General features: G+C 40.1%; 1 protein-coding gene across 2 annotated transcripts; it reads right to left on the bottom strand.

The window, feature by feature from the left end:
• Window positions 1–1,068: 1,068 nt before the first annotated feature.
• pus7 (pseudouridine synthase 7) lies at window positions 1,069–9,837 on the bottom strand. Of its 2 annotated transcripts, XM_035183415.2 has the most exons (18): window positions 9,703–9,837; window positions 9,403–9,522; window positions 8,141–8,437; window positions 7,959–8,043; window positions 7,583–7,699; window positions 7,343–7,487; window positions 6,817–6,834; window positions 6,394–6,505; window positions 6,229–6,306; window positions 5,963–6,091; window positions 5,690–5,815; window positions 5,541–5,602; window positions 5,285–5,445; window positions 4,510–4,636; window positions 3,982–4,083; window positions 3,429–3,558; window positions 3,152–3,243; window positions 1,069–1,581 (listed from the first exon to the last, which is right to left on the bottom strand). In XM_035183415.2, exons 1-18 carry the CDS (start codon window positions 9,738–9,740, stop codon window positions 1,445–1,447), a joined length of 2,076 nt encoding a protein of 691 aa, XP_035039306.1. In that variant the 5' UTR covers window positions 9,741–9,837; the 3' UTR covers window positions 1,069–1,444. The 2 variants fall into 2 exon arrangements, with proteins under 2 accessions (XP_035039306.1, XP_035039307.1); XM_035183416.2 differs by lacking the exon at window positions 6,817–6,834 and having other exon boundaries at window positions 9,703–9,755.
• Window positions 9,838–12,010: the final 2,173 nt, after the last annotated feature.

The following is a 12,010-nucleotide window of genomic DNA, read 5'->3' as shown; positions in this document are numbered from 1 at the left end:
TAATAATTGTTCTTATTTGCACTCTATATTTCGTTTGAGAAGAAATATACTGTACTACTACTATTACAAAAAATCTCTTTTGAAAGCTCCATCTCTGCTGAGGATGACCGGAAACTGATGTGACTGGTCCTCAATGTTGACATAAAAAGTAAATATATTTAACCTCTTTGTTTAGAAAATGCTCCACATTGTTGACATCTATTAATTCAATTGTGTTGGATTTGATGGGACAAACTGAAAAAGATTTTATTATGCATGAACTTGCCATGAGAAACCCATGCATTCTCTGGCCTTCTCTTGTACTCTGCTGTACTGTTCATTCACTTTATCTTATGCTCACTTATCCTCTTTATGACTGGGAACGACACCTGCCTGTGTAGGCCTTTTGTTCAGCACAGACAGATTAGTCCTACAGTTTTACATTTTCACACAAACTGATACACTAAAGCTTTAAGCAACGCTTCTTTAACCCAATAAGGTAGGATGTTTCTGAGCTGATCAGAATATAAAAAAGCTCAATTTGGTTTCAGTGCTTGGTTACATTTGGATCACAAACTATGTCATGAAATGTGAATGCCAAAGCCAAATTAATTTAAGTGGTATGTAATAATAATAAAAACGTTTTTTTACCCAGTAGTCTTTAAGGTGACTTTGTTCATGTTATTCCTCAGAATCTAGTTGGAAATTTGTTTGTGATTTCAACATAAATGGTCATAGCAGGTCATAGATTAACATTACCATTCAAAACAGAACTGATCCAAAAGTAGGAAGGCAGACATAAACCCATAGTGAATAATATGATTAGTAATAGTGTTTGGTTTGAGAGTGCAGGTGCTGGTCACCTCCAGAGTTCCCATTTTGACCAGCAGCAGACTGTTAAAGAACTCAAAATACATATCAGATCATCCACTGGGAAGACACTTGTTTCTTATGGCCAGTAGAGGGAGACGGGGTTTGCGTCATATTAATGGTCAAAAATGGGGGAGACACACCATGCTCTCTCTGTATGGAGTAAAAAATTCAACCAATCAAAGCCCCACATAAACAATGACTGCACATGGTAAACTCAACATTTAAATGATTTTAATTTCTATCTTCAAGCTTTTTCATTGAGTTTAAAATAAAAAATTCTGATTTCTATACAAAGCTCAGATCACCCTGTGCAGCAAGAGTCCCTATGTGAGAGCACCCTGAAATCACAAGGGTTATTAAATCAGTCAAATTATTCTCAATCATTGCAGCACAGAAAATATTTTAGAGCAAGTAAAAACATTATTTAAAAAAAAGGTTGAATAATAGTATTTGTTGCTCTACAAAGATACATAGATTCATGTAGAACCCGATCACTTGCTCATACACACACACACTACACTTAAAGTAGCCACAGTAGACAGGTGCTTTGCAGCCAGAAGCAGTCTGCTTTATGTCAGAGTGTGTTTTGGTCTCAGTTGAACCAGGTTGTGTTGAGCTGCGTCTGTTTTTTGATGCTTGTGTCCAACTTGAGAACCTCCCGGATTGCCATTGTGGCATAGGTTGAAGGAGGCAGAGAGAACTCCATCCGCAGAGCCCGGTGCTTCCCCTCTGGTGGGTAAAGGAAAGTAATACTGTATTAGGCGATGTAGAGAGAGTACAATATCAGACAACTAGAGCTACAAACGTGAATTTCAGAAAACATTTAGGAAAAAACAACAATTCACAAAACAACATTTTAGATTACAGAAATGCTTTTTGTTTGCGGTTGGACAAATCCTTATTCCCGGACGACTGTTCAATATTAATAACAGTTCTTATGTACTGCAAGTCTCAGTTGGCAAAAGTAGCAATGATACTGTATAAACCCTGCCTCGTTTGTGAGGAGGAGAGGACCTGTTTACTCCTTATATGAAATGTGAACTGAATTTGAAAGAATTGAAGAAGAGTTTGAAATTCTAAGGGCATATTTTAATAAAGGACATTCGTATGATGTAATTCAATATGCTCTCAAGATTTCATAACATTAAAATGTCCCACAGACCCCAAGAAAATCAGACTCATGAGAGCAGACGTCAAAAAGACCATTTTATCAGAGCTGTGTCTACCTGGACAGATGTTTTGGTAAAGAGCTATGTGGTTGACTTTAAAATCAGAAGCATGGCTTCTGTGTTTAATAGGAGAAAGTAATGTAAATACTTCATAAACTAAACCCTCATGGAATATTTTCATGAACACATTTATTTATCAGACACATATTCATCTCTGGATCCAAATTATGACATGTACACAGGCATGACTTTACAGTAACAAATCCACTGTCTTCGGTTCTGTCCAACCACATCCTTTTCTGTACTCTGAAATGTTGTTGTGGTTTCCATACAGCTGTTGTGCATTCTGCAAAGCTGTTGTGTATCCTGCAGTTAACATCGAATGTTCCACATTTTCACTTTAAAAATGACTTAAAGGATTATAAGAATAGTCGCCAATTCAATTTCTGTTGATCAATTTCTCGTCAATTAATCTACACATTATTTGAGATCTAGAAAACTGACAGACCTTGTAAAAGCTGGTACTTTTAGTTTTTCTATTAAAAATAAAGATGTTCCAATACCAGCATCTGAAATGCCTCTGATAAAGCCCCAAAATCCCAGATCTGGCATTGGAGAGTATGCAAATTTGTGTACCATTTTCCCCCATTATCTTTAGGTGTAGGCATATTTTTACCGGTCCTTATTCTTTATTGTTCACTATTTGTTGCATCACTTTTTCATTTTGTTCAAAAACTAATTTCACAATTATTTCTTTATTTACTGTAACCTGCTGAGAACATTTTCTGTTTTCTGATTTACACGTGTAATAATAATAAAGTGGAAACCACTTATAGTGATCACGGATATAATAACCAACAGTTTATATGGATCAAAAAGCTTTCCTATACAAATGCTGTTTAAACTTGGTTGTAGTGATCAGGTAATCCGCTCACAATCAAGTTAAGACAAACCGAGCACGCCCCACCATCTCTCCATACATTGTCTAAGTTTACAAATTCTGTTGTTTTTCAGCGGAGTCCCTCTTTCCTCATTTACTCTTTACAATTGTAATAAATGCCACAAGAAATGCTTTTAACTGCAAGGTATTGGTCCACAGATTGACTCAGTAAAACTAAGATACAACTGACCTGTTTTGAAGACCGGGGCAGGTTTGTTCTCCATTTTCTCAAAATCAGTGTGCACCAGGGAGATTCTGGGGTCGTCGTACTGAATCACCTCCCTGCAGCGAACACACAAAACCATCACAACACATGTGTTTATTGTGCTATGCAGAGTTAAGGCTAGTGACAGCCTTGATGTTTTAACAGTGTTAGACAGTAGAAGGTACAACAGTGACAGTGAATGTTATCATGATAAACTGCTTTTGTACTATTACTTTATATTTCATGCAGTGAAAGGCCTTACCAGCTGACTTCGCTGGGTCTGATAATGATACGTCTGTAAGCTCCAGCCAAAGAGTAGTCCTTCACTTTGTGTCTCATGTTGTCAATGTCGAGCCCGTCAGCAGTGAGCAGCTCTTTGTAACCTTTACCCACTGACACAAACACAAAACAAAAATAAATGAAAAGGAAAATGTAAGTCTGAGATAATTCTATTGTAGGTTTACTTACTATTTTATTTATATTCCTTCTTTTGTTTATTTTGTTGAGTATTTCTTTTATTTAGCTTTTCAACAGCAGCTTTGTTATATTTTTACCCATTCAAGCTGGGTGGTATTCAAACACTTACCTTGATAACCATTAATGAACAATTATTTAATACAATTGTTCTGATCACTTTAACCCTAATGTCCTGGGAAAAAATGTTGAACTTATTTTATATTTTTTTAATACATTTTCGGTTAATGTCCAGCTCTACTTTAAGTGTGTGCCCATTTTCATGTACAAAATTAGTCGTTATACTTTTAAGTCACAAGCAAAAAAAACAAAAAAAACAATAGCACACAGCCAATTCCTACCATGGTGGGTGGGATAAATGACGTCAAACCCAGGTAGAGGCATCACAATATCATGGATGGTGTGATTCTCAGCCTCCTCTGCAGACAGCACATGTGCTGCGGCTTCATGAACACATCAGAGACAAATCAGTACACAGCATTTTCTTCATCACATCACAAGACTGAAAATGCTGTTACAGAGACAGTGAATGACGCGGAGTGCATTTTACATGATCGATGTTTGTCTCAGTCAATTAAATAAACACGACTAATAATTTCAGTCAGACCAAATGAAATGGTTGGCTGGCGAACCTGTCACCAACCAACCTCCCTGTCCGGGATCCATCTGCAGTATTCTCTTCCTAGCTTTTCCAGGATTATTAACCTTAGCTTGAAACAAACTGGCTAAAGTGATAGTTTCAAGTTATCAGAAATTAATATTTGCAGTCTTGCTGAAAGTTAAATGAGAAGATTATTACAATGCTCATGAATGTATGTAAAATGTGACGTGAACTGTTGTAGACACATTGGAAATAAGGAATTACTTACTTCCTCTGAGCATCAGGTCCCCCTCTACAGCCCTCAGGCCGAAGGCGTCAATTCTGCGGCTCACCATAGTGTTCCACACCACGCTCTGGTAACTGTGGATGTACATCAGACGGTTGTTACGGGGGATCTAGAAAAAACAAACAAACAGGAGCCATCAGACAGAGAAGAGTATTGTCTTGCGGGATGTAAAAAAAAAAACTAAACATAAGAAAATATTAACGTATTGATGTTCAACTAAATAGACAAATGTTCTTCAAGTAGCAGCCAACTTTAGTTTATTTATTCAAATTTGTATATTTGTATAGTACCCAACAGTGCCAAAACAAAGGGTCTTCGAATGCAACTGAGGAAGTCCTGGACAGGCTAATTTACAGTGTTCCTACCAGGCAGTAACCTATTTGGTCAGTCTCGTCACCCCCCTCTGCTAACCTGATGTCTCTGTGTGTATTGTGGGGGGGGGGTTCTGGTAAATTGACATGCATGTAAGCAAGAAAGACTTCCCGCAGGTCAGCTTCCTGCGAAAGTTGATTCAGTGTTTTACACAGGTACCTGATAATTAGAGTAAAACAGCTTGTTTCACGCAGACCACAGTGTCAGTGTCTTCTACAGCAGCCACGTGCCTCTACCAGTTGGGGTGAGCGGAGAAAAATTGGGTTGAGGGGTGTAACTGTCATATCTAAGCTCTGTCTGACTGGTTATGCTGCATGATGGGAGTTTCGCTCAGCAGGCTTGGCCTATAGCAGCATAACTAAGGGATTACGAACAAAAAACCAACCAGTCCGAAGGCTGTGACGATGTTCTTCTTGCCATACATAGATAGGCCTCGTAGCAGCTGGCCCTCCACACAGCGTTTGTTGGGCAGCTTTTTCAGAGCCGCCTCTGGGTCCTGAGACTTAGCCCACTCTTCCCTACAGCGGACCAGGAACTCTTTCTCTGCTGAAAAAAGCAAAGATGGGGGAAATGTTAAATACTTTACAGATGTAAGGAAAGAGACTTATTTCTTTCTTCTTCTTTTTTTTTTTTTTTATTACCTCCGGGACGGGGCTTCAATATCAAATCAACTACCTCATTCCAGTCATTTCTCAAAATGGCCCTGCCCCAAACAAAAAGGAGAAAACAACAGTTGAATATACCATTTTGTTATAATTCATGCCAGTATCTCTACGTCACACAACCTTACCTGCCAACGTTTTGTGTAGGAACAGCCGTGGTGCCGAAGCGCTGCATGCCATAATAGTTGATGAAACCTGTCTGCTTGAGGGATGACATGGCCTGACGGACCTGCTCATCTGTTCCTGAGATGTTCCTGATATACAAAAACAGCAACAGTTAACTTTTCATGAATACGATTTTACAGCTCTGTGGGATATAGTCCAGTTTACAGTGAACCAGCAATCCCAACAAATCAAAGGAACAGGGTTAACAAAAGTCATGGGAAACATTGGCTTGTGACCTGATCACCACAGTGAAGTGATTTCCCTGCAGCTCCCCCAGCTTCAGAGGATGGTTTTTGTAGCAGAAGTTTCCCAGCTTGAGGTTCATGAGGCACTTGTTGAGATGAGCCAATCTCTCCGCTGTGATCCTGATGGGACACGAGGGAAAGATGTTCTTCATTACTGATCCTGAGCAACAAGCTCATGCAGTTATCATCTGCATAAAGACAGCTGAAACACCTCCACCACTTAATGGAGTGATTCCCTTACAAAACCACACACTCACTTGAGCACAGCAATCTCCTGCACAGTGATGGCTCTCTTGTCCTTGGTTCCCATGTATGAGAACATGTTGGGTCTGAGCCTAGAATGACATGCATCATTATACACATGACAGTTCTTCACTACAAACAGCTAATTGGACAACAAGACTGTAGGACTGCAATCATACCTGAGGAACTTTGAAAGCACATTGATGGCATCCATAGTGTCTTTATTCTCCTTGTATAAGACAAAGTGGCAAAAGCAGCCACGGTTTTTTGGCCAAAAGTGTTTCCTTGGAGCTTTTATGGACACAGAGAAGAAGTTTTACTGAAGTGAGAATTGTTATAATTCAGACAAAAATCTGTTAGAAGACCTCCATAAGGATTTTCTCCTTAAATGTTTCTGAGCATGTTTACCTCAATAAAAACCAACCGTGTGCCAAAAACCTCAGCTTTTAATTAAGACCATTTTCTCACCTCTGTTCAATCACTATATTGCAATAAAAGATGGAAACAAATTAAGGTTTTAACAGCTTTTTACAATATGAAGAGTATATTAACCATGACTAGTTACCAACACCTAACTCCGTGTGTGGAGAATAGGCTCTTACCTGTAGTTGTTCTGACCTCTATCCCCCAGAGAAGAGCAAAAGGAGGATAGAATAATGTTACTAAGAAAGAGATGATTACACACGATGGGAAGAGTAGTCAGAGGTGAGATCTCATGCACAGGCCTGCGAGTGGAGCGAGGGTATTTAAGATAGTATATGCAACAATGGTGTTTTTGTTTTTTTCAAAGCACCCTGATATTGCAGGTTTCCTTGTGATCTATAAAGTTTCTGTCTGACTAAACCATGTCATAGTTAGAGCATTCCACCGGAAAAACAAGGTCCATCTATAACCAAAAACCAATGGTTGAAAAACCAGTGAGTTAAGATCTGGTGCAGAATCATGCAGGCATGTTGATCGTGCTCATGCTCAAGTGCATGCGTTACATTTTACTGGTCGAATTCAGCTGTGACCACATGCATTGCAGCAGATAACAAAGACATGCAATAAATTATTTCTCGGATGATCGTTATACATCTATCCAGGCATTTTCATACGAGCACTTGGTTCTGTCTCCTCTCCACGTACCTGCTAGTGCTTTCTTCCCAGCAGCGTGATATGCTACAATGAACTTGTGTCCTTCCTTCTCCTCTGTCTTTGTTTCCAGACCAGGAAACAGAGTCTTGATGGCTTTGTGGACCAGTGTCCTTTTCTCTTTTGTGTCATCCATCACCTACAAAAGTTGAGGAGCAGGGTAAAGATGTTATCTAAAACTCTGGATGGAATTTTAAGTGATGTCATACTGGGGTCCAGTGAATGTAAACTCACCTCAATGAAGACATTACCCTCTTTATTCTTGAAGAGCTGCAGCTCTCCAAGCTGTTTTTTCTGCTCTTCAGTCAGTACGTCAGTTTCTGTTGGCTGCGGCTCAGGTTCTTGAACTTCCTGAAATGGAAGAAACAACACAAAACTTCAGAAAGCATTATCTTTGCAAACAGTATAAATATCACAAATACCACCTTTTTATCACCAAGTCATCAAATGTGAATGTATGATAAATAAGAGACTTGCAGACTATTTGAAGACATTTCTGACTGGGTTCAACAACAAATAATAGAACAATTTAAAGGATTAGCCATGTTGGTGAAGTCTTAATAATAAAGACCAGTGAGACTGGGGATTGAAATTGAATTGAATACCTTACCTCAGCCTCTGCAGGGATAGAGAGGTCATCTAAATGCACTATCTTGCCATGTTTGCTGATTTCATTCACCACAAAATCCGAATATCTGAGAACAGACCACAAGAAATCCTATATTAAACAAAACAAACAATAGTTTTCGAGGCAAATTCTGCTAAATAAATTGCTGACTTTTGAGTACAAACCTTTCCTTTAGGATGCCTGAGAAGCCCTCATGTTCACTGACATACTTCAGGATGCCCACATCCAACTCCGTGAGGCCATGCTTCATCATATCAGCAAAGGTCTCGCCATCCTCCTCTTTAACATCTTTCCCTTCCCCCTCAGGCTCCTCCTTTTCATCTTGGTGGGGACTACCTCCATTTTCGTGATCACTCTCTACTTTGGGTTTCTTTGATGGCGTGTCTTCTTTATTCTCTAGACAGCCTCTCTTCTCTCCAACCTGGACAGACGCAGGTTTGGATTCAGCCATCAGAGCCAAGCTGGGATAAGAGGGAGAAAAAATGTTTTAATTCAAACAAAGTACAGTAAATGTTTTTTATAAGGGCTACTGAAAAGAGCTTCCTGAAATCTAACAATATAACATCGGTGATGTACTTTCTGTCTTTATTTTGTAGGAAACAATAGAGCTCACAGTAAAACGAGGAGAGAGTGCAGATGCAGCAAAGGTCCTTTACTGCACTTAAATCAGGGATGGCAATATTGTGATTACATGGTCAGCATCTTAAACTCCTCAGTCTCCAGGAAAACAAGCATATTACTCTGTTTTTTAATTTTTCTTTATTGGCTTCCAGTAAATTTTAGAATTGATCTTAAGATTGTATTTCCGATTCTAAGGCTTGTTGTTGACTTGCACCAAAGTGCATTTCAGAGGTCATCAGCAAAGGCCCTACTAGCCATTCTTTGGAAAAACCTCCCTGAGGAGATCCATCTGGCATACTCCTCTTTTAAATCTCCTAAATATTTTTATAGGTGTGTTTTCTCTTAGTTCTGATCTTACAAATTTTGTAATCTTACAAAGTTCAATTTAATCTTGTTTTTACTGTAATCTCATTTGCAACAATTTTCATTTTTAACTTGTAAAGCACCTTGTAACTTGAAAAGGTGATACATGAATAAAGTCTATTATGATCATAATTACATATGGACGACTTTTCACTTAAACCTCATTGAAAATTAGAGTGGCAATTACCTAGTGTATATATACGAAGGTCACTGATCCTCCTATAATTTAAATCCTGTCGTGATCAACGTCCTTAGACTTTAAAGTGGATATCTGAAGGTGTTGTCCCCACAGAGGACCTACTTAACCTGACAGACAGACAGACAACATGTGTTATTACCAACATACAGGTAGGGATGTTTGGGAACCACCAGCGAATATTGCACTGCAGTGTTGACACGAGTTAAGGCAGTAGTGGCCTAGCAAATATTAGCATCAACTTACTTTTTGTAGAGTCGAGGTATGAACAGATAACTGGGGCTCGGGGAGACACGTCTCGTCTTCCAGAGGCTGAACAGTGGCCGGCACTTCTCCAGGAGGCCGAGCTGGACGGAGGCACTGAAACTAGATGAACATACTGCTAAGCACTCAAACGTTAGCCGAGCCGCTAGCACAGCCGCATTGTCAGTACTTAGCAGGGTAACTCCGCCGGCTGAGGCTGACGGCAAATCTAAGATGAAACCTCGTCGCACAAAACACGACACGCGTCGCTGCTTGTGGGTAACAGTGCGAATAGAAATGTACCTGTGTGTGTAGAGAGTCAGCAGAGAGCGGAGCAGCATCCAAACACAGCTTCTCTGTCATGTGCGCGTGTTTCTGTGTGTGTGCCGGAAACACAAGCTACCACAAGCCCCGCCCACTGCATATGGTTGGTTCATCGCCGCGGTAGCTTGGACCAAAAGATTGTCTATCTTAGCAAAGATGCACAACTCAACAACAAAACCCGCCAACCAACTGGTTTGTTAGTTTTTTTATTTCGTTTTTGATGAGTGCCATACAAATAGAGAAGTGGCCTTCCACATGTTCTCCTCTTCAACAATAACACTGTTACATTTGTTGTAGCAGCCAAGGCCAGATAAACCGCCTGAGGGGCCCCTGGTCAATAACTTGTTTTGGGCCCCACAGAGAGTCGCAGAGAAATTCAAAATAATTCAAAATCCCACTGACATTTGAATTTTACACTAATAAAACAGAGCCTTGCTTAACAGCATGTTGTGTGTTCGGCTTTATTCTATTATTGTTATTTATAAAAAAAAAAATGTTGTGCCTTTAATGGACTGAATGTCATGGGTCAAGAGAAGAGGAGTCTATGAGTTGAGGGCTCATTGTTTGCTCAGACAAACAGGACTGAATGCTGTAGAAGTTGTGAGACTTTAGACATTCTGACAAGTTAAATATGTCAGTAATTCATCACAAATATAAACACGCACACGCAGCACACGCGCACACACGCACACACACACACACACACACACACACACACACACACACACACACACACACTCCTATATCCTGGGTCAAACTACTGACACTGGGTTGCGCAGATCAGGTAAACTTGAATGAATCTGTTATTGTTAAATAATCTATAATACTCAATGGTGAGCGCAGCCAACTATTTAAAATCAGCAGAATCCCTGTACTGTAAAGTAATCACATTGTCATACGTATTTACAGGGATGTGTCAGGCAACTGCAGTCAGTTGCCAGTTTATAAGAGACATTAGGCTAAAATTCATGCTTTGGGAAGACTATTTTGATATCATTTAATATTTAAAAATTACTATTTGAGAACCAACCTTTTATTGTGATATCTGATGGCTTCAAACCATGCCCCAAATCCCCTCCAAATGACTAAAGGAGAAGATTATGTACAACATAGAAGAAAGCTCCAAGAAAATCTTTAGGTGATGTTAACCTCCTACAGTTTAATTTGAAATAATAAATTTGTGATTGTTCTCCTTCTTATTATTATTCATTTGTCTTTTTCGTCTCAATTCTTCTGTTTTGTTTTACTGTTTTATTATCACCATAATTGCAGCTAGAATAGGCTACTTTTAATACTTGAATACTTAATGATTATATTCCAGTCCTCATGAGGGTGGGTGGAGTGGAGGTGGGGGAGTGTGCGGTAATTGAAAAATAAATAAAAGTAGTGGACTGCTAGAATTATGACTTTTCCTCTGTATTATTTTGTAATCTGTAATCACCATGGTAATTTATGGTGCATCTCGGACCTCTGGGTAGGTTAAGTTCTTAATAACAGAACAAAACCTCCACTACTAATCCATGTTGACATTTCTTCCTGATTACCAGTTAGTAGTGGTGCACCGATGTATCGGCCGTATATCGGTAGCGGCCGATATTTACCTCGTTTACTGCCATCGGCGTATCGGTAATAAACTTGACTTTCACCGATAACATTGGCCGATGTTCATTGGTATGTTTTCTGCAGCCTGCCAATCTGGCATCCAGATTATGGTACACTGACGCCGGGTTTACACCGGGCGCTGAAGCACCGCGCAGCGCAGCGCCAAGGAAAGCCAGGCGCCTCCCATCCACCCCTGTTAAACCTTTGTGCGGTTCACATGGGCTGCGATGCCGCACGCTACGCCAGCGCCCTTCACCGATGGTTTCGGCGTGCGAGCGAGCGTATCGCGCCAGGAAACAGACTGAAAAATGATTTTAAACGATATAAATTACATATTTTATATGATATAAATGATCAAATATGCATCCCATACTTTGTATTCCCCTTCTGTTGTCCTGGAGTTTTAATTTTCCCAATCACATAATTAAATGTCCCCCTCTGCCCATCCACTACAGCCACACAAGCAGTCATATAGATAAAAAGAGGGAGGGGGGGGCTAAAGGCTTGCTTGGAGAATACGTCATTTACCCCCGACACCCGACATTGAACGGGTAACATACAACAACAAGCGGAGAATCGCGGGCTGACCGGCGTGGAGAAATGCGGGTCCGGTGTGAACAGCCAGGCGGCTGCGCTTGAGAATGACGCTGCGCGGCGCTTCAGCGCCCGGTGTAAACCCGGCGTT

This window comes from Hippoglossus stenolepis, chromosome 17 (assembly GCF_022539355.2).
Source record: "Hippoglossus stenolepis isolate QCI-W04-F060 chromosome 17, HSTE1.2, whole genome shotgun sequence".
NCBI lineage: Eukaryota > Metazoa > Chordata > Actinopteri > Pleuronectiformes > Pleuronectidae > Hippoglossus > Hippoglossus stenolepis.
This window is presented reverse-complemented; position numbering and strand designations above follow the sequence as displayed.